The sequence below is a fragment of the Herpailurus yagouaroundi genome, unplaced genomic scaffold, assembly GCF_014898765.1.
Source record: "Herpailurus yagouaroundi ecotype Mexico unplaced genomic scaffold, PumYag 186, whole genome shotgun sequence".
Lineage (NCBI taxonomy): Eukaryota > Metazoa > Chordata > Mammalia > Carnivora > Felidae > Herpailurus > Herpailurus yagouaroundi.
In genome coordinates, this window is record NW_024412417.1 from 46450246 (window position 1) to 46465965 (window position 15720).

The 15720-nt window shown below is 58.0% G+C and overlaps 1 protein-coding gene across 5 annotated transcripts in view; it reads left to right on the forward strand.

Moving 5' to 3' along the window:
• DENND3 (DENN domain containing 3) overlaps positions 1-15352 on the forward strand; it is a 51973-nt gene extending 36621 nt beyond the window's left edge. For 2 of the 5 annotated variants that reach the window (XM_040494538.1, XM_040494540.1), the window contains 7 exons: positions 1149-1256; positions 4406-4545; positions 7187-7341; positions 8419-8552; positions 13145-13263; positions 13342-13479; positions 13657-15352. In XM_040494538.1, coding sequence (XP_040350472.1) covers positions 1149-1256; positions 4406-4545; positions 7187-7341; positions 8419-8552; positions 13145-13263; positions 13342-13479; positions 13657-13857 — 995 coding nt within the window. In that variant the 3' untranslated portion in view covers positions 13858-15352. Of the gene's footprint in view, positions 1-1148; positions 1257-4405; positions 4546-7186; positions 7342-8418; positions 8553-13144; positions 13264-13341; positions 13480-13656 lie in introns of those variants that run through there. The other 3 variants (XM_040494539.1, XR_005796660.1, XR_005796659.1) reach the window with 3 other exon arrangements.
• The last annotated feature ends 368 nt before the right edge of the window (positions 15353-15720 follow it).

Consider the following 15720-nt stretch of genomic DNA (forward strand, 5'->3'; position numbering starts at 1 on the left):
CCCGTGTCCCAGGACATTCCCCTCTCCCCACCGTGTCCGGGAACTCCCCCCTCTTCCCCCCTCCTGTGTCCTGGAAACCCCCCCTCCTCCCCTGCTTGTCCCCGAAAGTCCCCCCTTCTCCCCAATCCCCCCATGTCCCAGAAACAAGTCCCCTGTGTCCCCGGAACCCCCCTCATGTCCCAGAAACTCCCCCCTCTCCCTCCCCTCCTGTGTCCCAGAACCCCCCTCCTCCCTCTCCCCCTCCCCTCGTGTCCCGGCCCCCACCCCCTCAGTGACCCGGACCCCCTTTCCCGGGAGCAGTCGGGGTGCTCTGGTCCCCACAAGAGCCGCAGGAGTGACTGGAAGCAGATGTGGTCGCTCGTTGTGGTTTTTCATTGGGAACAGAATCAAACCCTACGCTTCAGGTGTTTATGTCACTCCAACCTCGTGCCGAGTCTTCGTCAAGAGTTTCCGCAAAAGCCTCTGACTCCTTTACAGACGGTGGCACGCCGTCGCCACGGGGGCACCCAGCACGTGCCAGCTCGCTCGGCGCCAGCCCGTCCCCCGTGACCCGGTTGTCCGGGCTCGGGGTCCCTTGTGCAAAGCTCGATGAGGCGCAAGCAGCCATCCCGGGCTCCAGTTAAGAGCCTGCGGTCCCCTCACGACGGAGGGTCTAGGAATTACACGTCACGACGCCCTGTACCCCACCCCTGGAAGGGGGCGCTACCGGCATCTCCCGGTGAGGCCGGCGATGCTGCCGGAGAGCCCGCGGTGTGCGGGCCGGTCCCCACGGCAGCCGCGGCTGCGGCCCGAGATGTCCACGGCGCCCAGGCCCAGAGGCCGCTTGGTTTTGTCTTGGGAACGTTCAGTCGCCGAGCCATGTTTTCGGTCTGGTCTCTGCTGGGTGACTCGTGGTGGCTGAGGGTGGGCAGAGGCCAGATCGCGCGGCCTCCTGGCTGGGAGGGGAGCTGTGTCACCGTCCCGCCCCTGGCGGGCACACAGACGAGCGCGAGAGCGAGGGGCCCCCCGGAGGCGGAGGCTCTAGTGCCCGTTTCCCCGCCTACGACGCCCTCCCCCAAAACCGACATCCAGAGACCGCCGAGGGTCTGGGCTGTGGGACGACAGCGGTCTCACCGAGTCGCGACACTAACCGAGCGCTTGCGTTTCAGTGCCCGCGGCGGTCCCCAAGACGACCTCGGAGACCCTCAAGCACAAGATAAACCCTTCGGCGGGAGAGACCCTGCCGCACGCCGTGGACGTCTTGCTCTACACGCCCGGTAGGAGGCCTGCCCTCGCTCGGGGCTGCTCTGTGTCCGGCACTTTGGGGAGCTTGGTTTGCGTTTGGGGTCAGCCCTGAAGTGGGGGGACGGGACGCGACAGGGCGAGCGGGGACCAGGCGGGGGTCTCGTTGTTCGGGTGAGGCCCTGGGCGACGAGGCGAAGCCGGGCGGCTGCTTGTGCCCTCCGCCTCGGGAAGGCCAGGCCCCAGGGAGCCACGGCAGCCCCACCGGGGCGAGCGCCCCAAGGAGACTCCGCTCCCACCTAGCCATGCCTCACGTGGCGCAGCACTCTGCAGTTTAGAAAGCGCCTCCACTCACGTCCTTTCTTTTGGGGGCGTTTAACCTGGGCCTGCTTCCACTGTGATGAAGGACTGCGCCCAGGGTCTCGCGTTAGAGACTGCAGGCGTGTTTCCCTTGCCCGCCCGGATGCCCGACAACACGGTTCCCCTCCACGTGGCGAGGCTGTGGCCCTGCGTCCGGCAGACCTCCCGGCCAAGGCGCAACGGAGGACGGACGGGAATCAGTGCCGCGAGGGGCCTCAGCCTGAACACAGACCGCCGTCGTGTCACAGGCGCACAACCGTCGAAAATGCTCTGGCTTAAGTCTGACTTGGAAAGCGCTGTGGGGCGGGCCGCTCTGAGGGCGCAACATGTTGGAGAGCAAAGGACTTCGTCCTGGGCAGAAAAGAACCTGTGGTCTGGCGCTTTGCTTCAGCTCGTCGTGGCGTGAGCTGAGCGACAGGGAACATCACGGATGTGCCCCCCTGTCCCCTTCGCCCTTTGCGGTTATGGCTCCACAGCTGTCTCCCAGCCCACCCGGTTCCCGAGGGCAGATGGCAGCTCGGCGGCAAAGCAGTTTCCCAGCACGAGAGGACAGTTTATCTCGTCACCGGGTGTCCTGAAGACCCAGCAAGGGGACACACTGAGCGCGGAGGAGGACAGAGCATGGTTGGACCTCGGGGCCCTGGAGACTTACCAGGTTCATCCGGTCGAGGCTCCGTGTTGGCTGTAACACTGCAGACCAGTGGGATGGGTTTTTTTGGTTTGTTTTTTAAATGTTCCTTTACTTTTGAGAGAGAGGGAGACACAGCATCTGAACCAGGCTCCAGGCTCTGAGCTGTCGGCACAGAGCCTGATGCAGGACCCACGAACCGTGAGATCATGACCGGAGCCAGAGTCAGACGCTCAGCCGACTGAGCCACCCAGGCGCCTGAGACAATTTTTACTGTGGTGTCTGGATAAATGAGTATTTTTAGAGTTAAGTCGGTTTCCTGTAAATCAGAACCGACTGGACTGTGGGCTTCCTGTCACGACGGGCTAGCTGGTTCAGACCAGCCGTCCCTCCCAGAACATCTAGAAGGGCCAAAGCACAAAATGACCATGGAGAATGGCGGAGCCCCTTTTTCCTGTGGAGCGACTGCCAGTTCTGTAAGCGGCATCTCAGAAGCGAGGAAGTGAGCAGAGCTGTGGCCAGTGCCGAGGGGCCGGAGGGACAAAACTGGTCAGGACCCGTCGAGAAGGGGACTACTGGTAAACCCTTTAGCGGTGGCTCCGGACCCCTCTGGTTACCCAAGCGCTAAGGAGCCAGCCTCAGGCCTCGAGGCATCCCGGTCCCTGGTGAGACTGAACAGTGTAGGGTGGTATCTCCCCAAGGGGGCCAGTGGAACGAATACCCCAGGAAGAGTGACACATTCGTGTCTCCTTGACGTGTGACAGAGGTGATACGACAGAGCAGGGGTTTGAGGGAAGGACTGTCTTTACCATATGTGACGTCAGGGATGTCGTGTATCACATGGAAAACACGAGGCTTGACCGCACGACAGATCACACGGTCGGTTCCAGGTGGATGGAGACCTACGCGCGAAAGCCACTGACGAACGTAAATGAAGACAGCACCCAGCTTCTAGCAGAGAACAGAGGAGAGCATGTTCGTGACCTTGGGGTAGAGAAGGAGACTGTACGTCCACGCGAGCCGTGAAGGAAGAGACTGGTGGAGTTCGCTACTGAGATGATGGAATTGTAAACAGACACTTTGGAGGGAGCGAACCAGGTGGTCGCAGAGTGGCAGGGGCGCTGGCAAGGGCTCGGGTCAAGGGTGGGCACAGAGTGGCTGCACATCCGGGAGAGGAGCACAACCCAGCTCAGAGACGGGCAAGAGACCCGGGGCGCCGGGGGGAAGGAGGAGGCTCCGTTGGTTGCGCGCCCGACGCTTGACTTCAGCTCAGGTCATGATCCCAGGGTCGTGGGATCGAGCCCCACGTCAGGCTCTGCTCTGACAGCAAGAAGCCTGCTTGGGATCCTCGCTCTGCTCACTCTCTGCCCCTCCCCTGCTTGCGTACACACACGCTTGCTCACTCCCTCGCTCTCAAACATCTTTACAACACGGGCGAGAGGTAATACCTCACCACGGAGGACAGCCCCCACGTGGCCGCTTAAAGGCCGCAGCCTCATGAGCAGTTAGGGAAATGCAAAGACATGACAGTCAAAAACCCAAAAGCTTCTGGGGCGCCTGGGTGGCGCAGTCGGTTAAGCGTCCGACTTCAGCCAGGTCACGATCTCGCGGTCCGTGAGTTCGAGCCCCGCGTCGGGCTCTGGGCTGATGGCTCAGAGCCTGGAGCCTGTTTCCGATTCTGTGTCTCCCTCTCTCTCTGCCCCTCCCCCGTTCATGCTCTGTTTCTCTGTCCCAAAAATAAAAAACGTTGAAAAAAAAAAAAAATTAAAAAAAAAAAAAAAAACCCAAAAGCTTCATGCCCTCAGAACGGCCATCGGAGGGCCTGCCCCACCGGGTGCCGGTGAGGATGTGGGGCTGGAGGCAGCGGCTCCTGTCCCGGCTCTCCACGCCGCATCCCCTTCCCGCTTTCCACGCCTGGCGCACCCCTGCTGCTCCTCTGCCCCCTGCCTGGGACCCCCTTCTTCAGCGGCGGCCATGCCCGGCCCTGCCGACTGCGGCTCTCCGGGCGGAGCCGGCTCCCTCCCGAGACTTCAGGCTCCAAAGCTCGTGCTCTCTTCCTGTCCGGGGCACCCGGCGTGGGCCTGGCCCTCGGCAGGTACTCAGGCAGCGCCGGTGCCCGAGTGATGGCACCAGTCACGTGCACGTGCATCCAAGGGTTTCCCTTTGAAAACGTCTTTGGGTTGTTTACTTCTTCAGGGCATCTAGACCCGGCAGAAAAAGTTGAAGACGCTCACCCCAAATTATGGTGTGCTCTAAGTGAGGGCAAAGTGATCGTGTTTGACGCTTCCTCCTGGACGATTCACCAGCACTGCTTCCGAGTGGGCACTTCTAAGCTGGTGAGTAAGCAGGGCACTGTGCAGGGCGGCACTTTTCCAGACGAAGCTGCAATTCTGCAAAGACGGAGAAGTCCACCTGGGCCTGGCAGTGGGACAGGGTATCCCACAGCATCACTCCGTATTGTCAATAGCAGGTCTTTAGGTTTTTTTGAGAGAGAGACAAGGCATGTGTGAGTGGGGGATGGGGCAGAGGGAGGGAGAGAGAAAGAGGATCTTCAGCAGAGCCCAGTGCGGGGCTCGATCCCACAACCCTGGGGTCATGACCTGAGCCGAAATCGAGTCAGACACGCAACCAACTGAGCATCCCGAGAACCCCCGTTTTTATTCTAAGTTTAATTTTTTCATTGTGATTCTTAGTTATGTGCGTTTCAAAGAGTTTTTAAGGAATAGAATAACTTAAAATCCTAGTTACGATCAAATCGAAAGGCCGCCTTGTGAGGCCATCTCTGCTGTCCCCAGTCAGGCCAGGTAACAAGTAAAGCAGTAAGTTCTCCCAGTTACATACGTGAAAACACTGTCCTCGTCTCACCGAGATCTTCTTTGCTGTTGAACAGAAAGAAACTTGGGTGATTATCTCAAGAAAGTGCTCCCACCTCTGGACGTTGCAGTTCAGAGCAGGCCACCTGAGGTATCTTTGGGCCGCGAAAGAAAGACATTTTACTAAAATTATACCAGTTCTCAGGGAGATGCCTCAAAAGAAAGGGCTTTTTCCAAATGATTATTTCTGAAATTAGTAAGCGGGCTTCCTTTTCTAGTTTATGGGACTATTTGTCGGTAAAATTAAAGCTAGCAGTTTTTTAGAAACTCTTTCTTCGGCCTTCAAGAGGAGGAGCAATGAACCACCGTCCACACTCACTGTGCCTGGGGTCAGATCTGGTCTCACCCCGTCCACCACGATGCCAGGTTTACTTGGAAGCCTACTTGTATTTGGAAATCTGCGTTCGGTTGCCGGGAGAGGGTCGCACGTGTCACGGATGAACACCGGAGAGACCGTCCTCAAGTGGAAAGTGAAGAGGCTCGGGAAACTGCAAGTCAGGAAGGCGTCGGGAACGCCTTTGAGTGACGTGGTTGGATGGGTTGAGATGCTCGCATGAGCACAGCTCTGTTTCACGTGTTTGTGCGACCTGTGGGTCTCTCCAGTGTGTCAGTCCTCAATTTCTAATTTCCAAGTCTCCAAAAACAGGGCACCCGGGTGGCTCGGTGGGCTCAGCGTCTGACTTCAGCTCAGGTCGCGATCTCAAGGTTCATGAGTTTGAGCCCCACGTTGGTCTCTGCTGTCAGCACAGAGCCCACTTCGAATCCTCTGTCCCCATCTCCCTCTGCTCCTTCCCCTCTCAAAAAGAAATGAGCATTTTTTAAAATAAGTTATACAGGGGCATCCGGGTGGCTCAGTCGGTTAAGCGTCTGACTTTGGCTCAGGTCGTGATCTCACGGTTTACAGGTTCGAGCCCCGCATCAGGCTCTGTGCTGACAGCTCGGAGCCTGGAGCCTGCTTTGGATTCTGTGTCTCCCTCTCGCTCTGCCCCTCCCCCACTTGCACCGTCTCTCTCTCTCTCTCTCTCTCTCTCTCTCAAAACTAAATTAAAAAAAACTTAAAAAACAAAGTTACACAAAAACATCTCTAAATTACCATCGGTTGTTGACTTTTCTAGGCCGGAAACCCAGAGAACCCTGTCTCGCTACAGAACGGAAAACCGTGGGCAGTTGTGTTTGTGATTAGTCTAGTCAGTCCTCATTATTTGCACATTCCATGTTTGCAGATTCACCCGCTTGCTAGGGTTTATTTTAACCCTGAAACAGATACAGTATCTTCACGGTTATCCGCAGACGCACACGTGCGGGGTGGGGGAAGGAAGGAGGTTGGTGTGCGTTCCCAGCTGAGGCCAGACCCGCGGATGCTGTGTCTTGTTTCAGCCCCTGCTGGACACAAGGGTCCTCTTGGCGGCCTATTTAGTGCCACGGTTTTGCATTCTCATGTTGTAATGGTGATTTTTGCTGCTTAAGATGGCCCCCGGTGTAGAGCTGGAGTGCTGTCCAGTGTCCCTAAGCCCGAGAAGGCCGTGACGGGCCTTCGTGAGAGAGTGAGGCACTAGGCGAGCTGTGCTCAAGCACGAGTTTAAGCGCACTTGGCCAGGAGTCCGGTGTTAATGAGTCAGCAGCGGATAAAAAATCAGATGTCTTTTAAAAAAAAATTTTTTTTTAACATTTATTTATTTAGTTTTTTTTTTTTAAATTTTTTTTTCAACGTTTAATTTTTTTGGGACAGAGAGAGACATAGCATGAACGGGGGAGGGGCAGAGAGAGAGGGAGACACAGAATCGGAAACAGGCTCCAGGCTCTGAACCATCAGCCCAGAGCCTGACGCGGGGCTCGAACTCATGGACCGCGAGATCGTGACCTGGCTGAAGTCGGACGCTTAACCGACTGCACCACCCAGGCGCCCCTAGACAGAAGCACTTTGAACACATAACAAGTTTACGTACTGATCGGCAGACAGAAACGTGGCCAGGGCTCATGGGAACCGAACCCCGGGTCCCCCCCAGGGGCGGAGGTTCGGGGCTTGCCGGGAGTGGGTAGGACAGAGCTCCTGGGAGTAACGAGAGGGGCCAGTATTCGTGACGCGTTCTCTGACCGCTGTCAGAACTGCATGGCGATGGCGGAGCAGAGCCAGGTGTGGGTCGGCTCAGAGGACTCCGTCATCTACATCATCAACGTCCACAGCATGTCCTGCAACAAGCAGCTCACGGACCACCGCTCCGGGGTCACGGGCTTCGCTGTCCAGAGCGGGGCGCCCAGGTACGGCCGGGCCCTGCCGGGAGAAGGGGCCGCTTGGCTCCCGGGCGGGGAGGGCCGGGAGTCCCTAGGGGGAAGGGTCCGCGGTCGCCGTGGCGACTGCCTCCCGGCACTGGGTCGGCCTGTCCTGAGCAAAGTCGCGTGATGTTCTCGTCTGTGTCTGGCCTTGAGTACAGAGGCGCGGGTCTCTGCTGTGGGCCAGCTCCGGGGTGAGCGTGGGGCTCAGGCGGCCACTTCCTCGCCTGTCCTCGGCGGCTGCCGGTCTGCCCCAAGTCTTTGGCTTGCGGACACAGCATCCCGTCTGTCTTCACACGGTGTTTTCCGAGTCCAAATCTCCCTGCTGAGGATGCCCGGCAGAGCGGATCAGGGCCCATCCTGTTAACTGTCGCTTGAATACTCCCGTAGAGGCCCTGTTTGCAAGTAGTGCCGCGTTCTGAGGCCCTGGGGGTTCGTGGTGGCCCTTGGTTGGGGGGTGCAGTCCGACTCCTAACACTTTTGCTTCACTCATTCTTTGTCTTTACCGTACTAAGAACGTCAGCCCAAAGGCAGGCACCCGTGTTCTGCTCTTTGCCGTGTGTCCTGTGCCTAGAACAGGGCCCGGCACACAGTAGGTCCTCATTTACTGTCACCTGCTTCACCACCTGGGCCCGGGGCCCACGGCCCTGAAGCTTGTCTGCTGCCGTCCTCCGTGCCGCCCGCCCCCGCTGCCCCGTCCCTTAGTTTCAGGGGTGCCGTCCGTCCTCAGGCCCGGCTCAGAGAGCAGCAGGTGTCGCCCAGAACCTCAGCCGCTATCACGAGGGGAGGGGGCCGGGACGGCACGTCCTGCGTAAGGGGCGAGATTTCACTCAGCCGCCACCTTAGGGTCTGCGGAGCCGGCAGCAAACACCGACGGGCGAGGACCGGCCTCCTCCGCAAACCGTCTTCTCCTGCGGGATCGGTTAGCCCCTTGCTAATCGTTCCCGCGACACGGGCAGCGTTCGCTTGGGTGAGAATCACCGTGCACGCTGTGGACCTTTATCTAATGGTAACTTCGTTGGCTTCCGTGTCAAGTGTTTTACACCCGTGTGTTCGCACCCTCAGCAAGGTGTATTCGTGCAGCACGGACGGGACGGTCCTGGCCTGGAACGTGAGCTCCCTGCGCGTGACCAGCAGGCTCCAGCTGCCGGGTGGCGGGCTTTCGTCCATCCGCCTGCACGACGGCTGTCTGTGGTGCTGTAAGTCCTCAGCCTCTGCCCCCACGAGGGGCCCAGAGCCCTGCTCCGGGGGGAGGGAACCCCAGGACGGCCTGCGGCCGGTCTGCTCTGCCTCACGCGTCTTCAGCTGCCTGCCGCCTCCCGTGTCTGCGGCTTCCGGGAGCCCTCTGTGGCCCTGTCTCTGTGTGTCAGCGCGCGGGCTCGGGTTGACCCCACGTTTACCCCTCGGAGAAAGCGTCGGACCCCCCTTGGGAGCTGCCGCCCCACCTTACGTCCCCGCCCGCGGTGTGTGCCAGTCGTGATCCCTCCGCGTCCCCACAAAACGTGTTGCGTTTGGTACCGCAACCACCCTCGTGGGGCCGCCTGCCTTTCCCAGCCGCGTGCTCGTCTGCCGCGCGTGTCCTCCCTGCAGAGACGTGGGCTCGTCAGTCTGCGCGCCTGCGGCGCCGTGAGCAGGCTTGCGCACGAGGCTTCTGTCGTCTTCGCGCCTTTCCGTGCCCCACTGCCCCTTCTGTCTGTGTCGCTCCGTCGAAAAGGACGCGGGAAACGAGAACTCCTTACATTCAGTTTTTCTTTTTAGCGCCACATTTTCTGCGTTCTGCTTTACCTTTTAGCGGTTGCTCTAAGAACTGCAACCCGCAGGCTTACCTGTCACAGCCGGCCCGAAGCAACCAGGACCCCCCTCCACGTATCACGTACGCAGCTCACACGAGTATGATCAGTTCCATTTACCTCCTCCCGCCCCTTTGGCTGTCGCTGTTAAGAGCAGTATTTTAATGCTGCCGTCGGCATAAAGCTCGGAAAATATCGTTAACGTTTTTGTTTACGCACCCCCTGGTGCTGGCCTGTACGGTCACCATTTCGGGGGAGCTTCGTGCCTGGTTTGCCTCTGGCATCATTCCCCTTAGTGTTTCTCATGGCCGGAGTAGGCTATAAACAGACCGATCTTTTCCACACACTCTAGCGGTCTCTTTCCAGTTTTGCGTAGCCCTGTCTGTTCCTGATGAGAAGCCCACCGTCGCTGCTGCTGTTCTGCCGAAACGACCTGCCTGTGGCTGCTTGCGGGCCGTTCTTTGCTTTCGGGAGTTGGGCTACGCTGTGCTCAGGCGGGAGGCCTTCGTGTCTGTCTTGCTTGCTCTTTACGTTCAGTGGGGGAGACTTGGAACCGTTGTCTCTTCGAGTATCTCCTTTATCCCTTCTCTTTCTCCATGTCTTCTGGGATCCTGACTTTTTTTTTAATGTTTATTTTTGAGAGAGAGAGAGGATGCAAAGCCGGTTCCAGGCTGACAGCAGAGAGCCTGAGGCAGGGCTCAAACTCACAAACCGCGAGATTATGACCTGAGCCAAAGTCGGGTGCTTAACCGATAAGCCACCCAGGCGCCCCTGGGATTCTGTTTATATACATGTGTGTGTGTATTCATTCTAGAATTATATTGGAATATAAGACATATATTCTAATATACACATTAGACCATTCGATAACACCCCACCTGTCTCAGGCTGTACTTTTTTCATGTTTTTCTCAGCTTCAGTTCGGTTAAGACCTAAAGCTTCCTCTGTCCTGTCTGCTGTTGAACCTGTCCGGCAACTTTTCATTTCAGTCCGAGAGGTTCATGTATTTTACATTTTTAAAGAACCTACATTTCTCTTCTACATTCTTTGTGCCCGTGCGTCCTCTTTATACTTTCCTGGAAGTTATGACATTTGTTTGCAGTCAGAAGTCCTCTGCCGGGTCCCAGGGCATCTGTGGGTCTGCTTCCGTTCACGGCTTTTCTACTGAGTTGTAGGGCTGCCTTCATGCTTGGGGTGTAAAGGGACTTTGTTGTGTCCTGGGTGTTGTGGATGACACATCAAAGAGACTCTGGGTTAAAGCCGCCTTTAAAGAGCATTATTTTATCCTGGAAGGTCGCTAAATGACTGGCCCATCATCTTGAGCCTGTGTAGAGGCTTCCTTTTAGGTTTTTCTTTGGTCGATACATTGCAGTTTTGACCTTGTTCCTAGAGTACATAACGCTTCGTTCTGGTGTAGTCTTAATTTTATACGCATGGCTCTTTGAGGGTCTCAGGGAAATGCCCGAGGCACACACACCGGGCCTTCCCAGCTAGATAAGCTACAGCGTTGAAGTAGGTCTCTTCCCGGGCCAAGGATCTGAGAATTTTTACATAGATGTTTGGGCTCCCTCGTTGGGGGGTGTTCCCTCCCTCTCTTTCCAGCCACACTGGCAGCCTAGCCGTGCCCTCGGCCATGGCGGACTGCAGCATACGCTAGAACACCTTTCCTCGGCGTCCCACAAAGAACCGGGAAGTACCTTTAGGGAAAACCTGGCGTTTCTTTTCTTTCAAGGATCGTAGGCCTCAGCTCTCGCTGATCTCCACGGGCTGTCGTGTGTGTGTGTGTGTGTGTGTGTGTGCGCGTGCACGCGTGCACCACCCACCCCTGGATGCATTTTGGACTCAGAGCTGACCAGACCTTGGGCTAAAAGGTGCCTGTTAAATGCAGGGAGGGAGGTAACAGATTAGAGTGAGGACAGATAGCTTTGCTCTAAGGACAGGATCCCTTTTACCTTCCAAGTTAACTGAACACGGTAAGCAGTTTTCCTATTTAACAACAACGAGAAAAGTACAAGACAAACGCAGAGTTTCTTGAGGCAACAGAGAGCACGTGCCTGGAAAGTGTTGTCCCTGAACGAGAGTCACAAGCAGAAATCTGGGTCGCTCATCACATGTTACCAGTACACATGCCGGGCCTGTGTCCGTGTCTGTGTAAACTCGGGACATCTGTGTGCACTGAGGCGGAACCTGGAAGATCGTGAGCCTGAAGGGCCGGAATGTTCTAGCCCAGTAGCACCATGTGAGACCTTCGTGTCTACCCCCGGGGCTGCAGGGGAAGCAGCCCACGCCGTGTGCCCAGGTCATCTCCTAGGTGGGGAGTAGACCCCAGTCCCACACCTGCAGGCGGACGTTTGCACCTTGAGGTTGCTGGCGCACCCGTGGCTCAGGCTGTGGCCTTCGGGTAGGCACGTCCGGGTTCAAATCCGGGCTTGGTCTCTGGGCAGCTGATCACTTTGGGCAGGTCCCTCACGGGCTCTTGGGAGTGTGTGTCTTCATTGGAAAAGTGAGCTAGAGGGGCGCCCGGGTGGCTCAGTCGGTTGAGCGTCCGACTTCGGCTCAGGTCATGATCTTGCGGTTCGTGGGTTTGAGTCCCACGTCGGGCTCTGTGCTGACGGCTCGGAGCCTGGAGCTGCTTCGGATTCCGTGTCTCCCTCTCTCTCTGCCCCTCCCCTGCTCTCACTCTGTCTCTCTCAAAAATAAACAGTAAAAAAAGTGAGCTAGAGAGGGTGCCTGGGGGGCTCAGTTGGTGGAGTATTCGGCTCTTGATATCGGCTCAGGTCATGATTGCTGTTTGTGAGTTCGAGCCCCATAAGGGCTCAATGCTGACAGCTCAGAGCCCGGCTGGGATTCTCTCTCTCCTTCTGTCTCTGCCCCGCCCCCACTTGTGCTCACCCTTGCTCCCTCTCAAAATAAAATAAACTTCAGAAAGAAAAGTGAGATAGAAATCCCACCCTCCCCTTCGAGAGCCACGGTCCTTGGCGCACGGTCCTTGGCGCGCTGAGCGTTGGTGACGGCAGCCTCTTCTGTCCACGCCAGCTTCACATACCGGGGCTCATTCTGCCGGGGCCGCTTCCTGGGGCCACGCGTCCAGTGCACTGAGGAGGGCTCTGGGGAGGGGGACAGAAGTGCCTATCCACAGGGTGAGCCCAGGTGCTCCCAGCCAGCAGCAGGTGTCCTGGGGCCTCACGGCTCAGTCCAAGTAGGTGAGGGTTTCTGGCTGTCAGGCTCCCCGTGGATGAGGCTTTGCTTCTTTGCTTATTAGGTCTCAGAAAAACCACACCGAACGGAGCCTAGAAGCAGGAAGGTGATGTGACGGCAGCTCGCACCTTCCATGACTGAAAACTCAGCTGGGCTTCCGGTCCTGGGGTGGCCACGGCCGGCAGGGGTCCCTGTGTGTCAAGGCCGAGTGCCGGGGGTCCTGTGGTCCGCTCGCAGGGGACGGGAAGCCGGAGTGGCACAGCCCGGGGCCGCTCCCACGTTCCACCTCACGGGCTGCTGTGCCCTCCTGCCCCCGTTGTGTGCGAGGCTGGCCCGGTGGCCGCAGCGCCGGGGGCGGGCGGCCGAGCAGGAAGCACGGAAGACGAGGACGGGCTTCGCGGCGTTTCCGTCCCTCCGTGTCCGGGGCTGCCCCGCAGCCGGTGTCTCCACGTTCCCCGCTGCCCGGAGCCTGGTGACCTACAGCTCTCGGGACGTGCAGACGCTTGGCTTGCAAGACGACCTTTTCCTTGAGCCGTAAACGGAAGCACTTAGTGGCCTGTGGCGCTGTCCCCTATAGTTCTAAGTGCCGACAGGGTGAGGGCAGGCCGCACCTTCTAGTGACAGGAGGAGACCCGGAACGTCCGCATTTGCAAAGCCTCAGGAGGGGCCGCGGGGCGGACGGGTCACCGGGGTCCTGGGAGCAGCGTGCCAGCGCCCGAGCCGGCACCGGGCGGCAGCCGGTTGACCCTTCCGGCGGCCCCGGGGCACCCGCCTTCCCTCACGCTGGCTCTTCTGCTCCTCAGGCACAGGTAGCGGCATCGTGGTCGTGACGACAGGTGGATCTCTTCGTCAGGAACTGAAGGCGGAGGAGAACTCTAAGGACGCGAGCACCTCCTTCCTGGGTTTCCAGCTCCTCCCCGAGGTACCCGTCCCGGCAGCGCCCTCCGGCGGCACAGCGGAGCGGGCGCGGCCACCAGCCACACTGTGATTCCCGTTTCAGCAGGAGCAGCTGTGGGCGGCGTGTGCCGGGCTGGACGGCGTCTACATCTGGAGCCTCAGGGACCTGGCCCGGCCCCCTCAGCGGGTCCACCTGCAGGACTGCGCCGAGGTCAGCTGCATGATCAGGGTGAAGAAGCAGGTACGGCCGGGGCCACGCCTCCCCGGAGCACCCCCCCTCCCCCCCGCCCCGCCGCCTCCGGCTCCTGCCCTGCCCTCGAGGCCGGTCCGGGAAGGACTGGATTTGGGGGCGCACAGGGGTCTCCCCGCCCAGGCCCGGCGGCGTGTGGCCGACGCCCCCTACGTCTCTCCTTGGCAGATCTGGGTAGGCGGCACGGGCCGGTCACAGGGGAAGTACAAAGGGAAAATCTATGTGATCGACGCCCAGAGGAAGACGGTGGAAAAGGAGCTGGTGGCCCACACGGACGCGGTAAAGACCCTGTGCTCGGCAGAGGACAGATACGTGCTGAGCGGGTCGGGCAGCGCGGAGGGGAAGATCGCCATCTGGAAAGTCGAGTAAACGTGGGTGAACGTGCCGAGCCGGGCTGTGTTCTGAGGGCCGCGTGCCTTCCGCCCCTCGCCGGCGCTCCCCGGAGAAGGTGGCCGGGGGTGGGGGCACCGCCGTGTCCCCTGCACGTGCCCGTTTGGCTCCTCGGCCTCCTGACGCATAACGCACTTTCTCTCTCGCACTTTCCTGATTAAACTGTGCCAACGGTGTTTCGGGTTGGGGTGCTTCTCAGGCAGGCGGATGCATCAACTTGCTAATAACCTCTGTGAAGTTACCCAGTGTTGTCTAGAAGGTTCCAGAACCCATGACCAAGAGCGAGCGCCGGAGCCGGTTGGAAGGGAATTAGCCAGATCACATACGACCTGCAGACGTCATTTCTCTGGTTCTGCCTTCTCTACTTCATTCAATGAATACATTCTAAGCATCAGGCTTACAGGAGACCTACGGCCTTCGGTTGGCTTCTTGTTGCCAGACAAGTTCACGAGAGGAGGTGTTTTTTAAACGACCGCTTTGTGGTTGAACGGATTTGTGCCTGCCCTTGCTCTCCCCATCAGAGCAGGTGACCCAAAAGGGGACAGGGAGGGGACAATGCGATGAAGGTGTGCGCACAGGGGTTGGGCTCACTGAGGCAGGATCTGGATTTAAGGCGAAATTCTTATAATGAAGAAACCTAGAGAAACTTTTCTACCAAAGATCACGGATGAAAACTTTTGTCTAAAATAGCACACACAACCTCGTCTTCCGGTGAAGTTGCCGCCATTTACCTTAACGTACGTTTCACCTGTCTGCATGTGGACTGCACGCCAGACATGTCTGTGGGAGGTGCTTTATTATTTAACCGAAGATGATCTCATTAGCTCTAAATAACTACACATTTGCAGAAAAAGACCTTTTATACGTTTGTACTATAACATTGAGATTTCATTCTCTCAGGGTCCAACAGGGAGGGTTCCGGTATGGTTATGGGCTGAGGAGGGGCACCCGCCTGACGCACCGTGTGAGGGCCCGTGGCCTGTCCCCCGTGGACCCGCCACGAGCTCAGCCGCGGAGGGGCCTGCTGGACTCTGCCCTGGGTTTTTGGAATCAGACACTGTGCTGGACCTCACTCACCCTGAGAGGTCTCAGAGGGTCTCTGGCCAAGTTCAGGTAGCATCTACAGGATCTCCAGACGAAAGCTTTGACCAGGCCCCGGGCTGGGTCTACAGGACCTAAGCGTTTTGCAAGGTCCAGACCACTGACCCAGATTTTGGGGTGCTCTGGGAAGGTGGTACAGAGAACAGCCAGGTGGGCTCATGCCCCCATGACTATGCTTACGAAGGGGGTGTGCTCCCGACTTCCAGAAGGAAGACTCGGCCATAAACAAAGCGTGGGAGGTTGAATTCTGCTTTTGCAAACACATGGAAGATTGCGGTCAAATCCTGTCAGAAACACACATGAATTAATGTCCGTCCCCACGTGACCAGGCGTTTTCACCTTGTCAACAGTAAATTCCTTTATTAAAGACTGAGGTCTTGGGGCGCCTGGGTGGCGCAGTCGGTCAAGCGTCCGACTTCAGCCAGGTCACGATCTCGCGGTCCATGAGTTCGAGCCCCGCGTCGGGCTCTGGGCTGATGGCTCAGAGCCTGGAGCCTGTTTCCGATTCTGTGTCTCCCTCTCTCTCTGCCCCTCCCCCGTTCATGCTCTGTCTCTCTGTCCCAAAAATAAAAAAATAAACGTTGAAAAAAAAAAAAATTAAAGACTGAGGTCTTGTTTTCGTTCTTTATCCAACATTAACCGGTGGGAGAGATCTGTGAAATAAGACAGGACCCCTTTGGATTTGCTGTTATTTCCGAGCACCCATCAAGTTGTTCTAATGCAGGCGTTTCATTTCCTTTA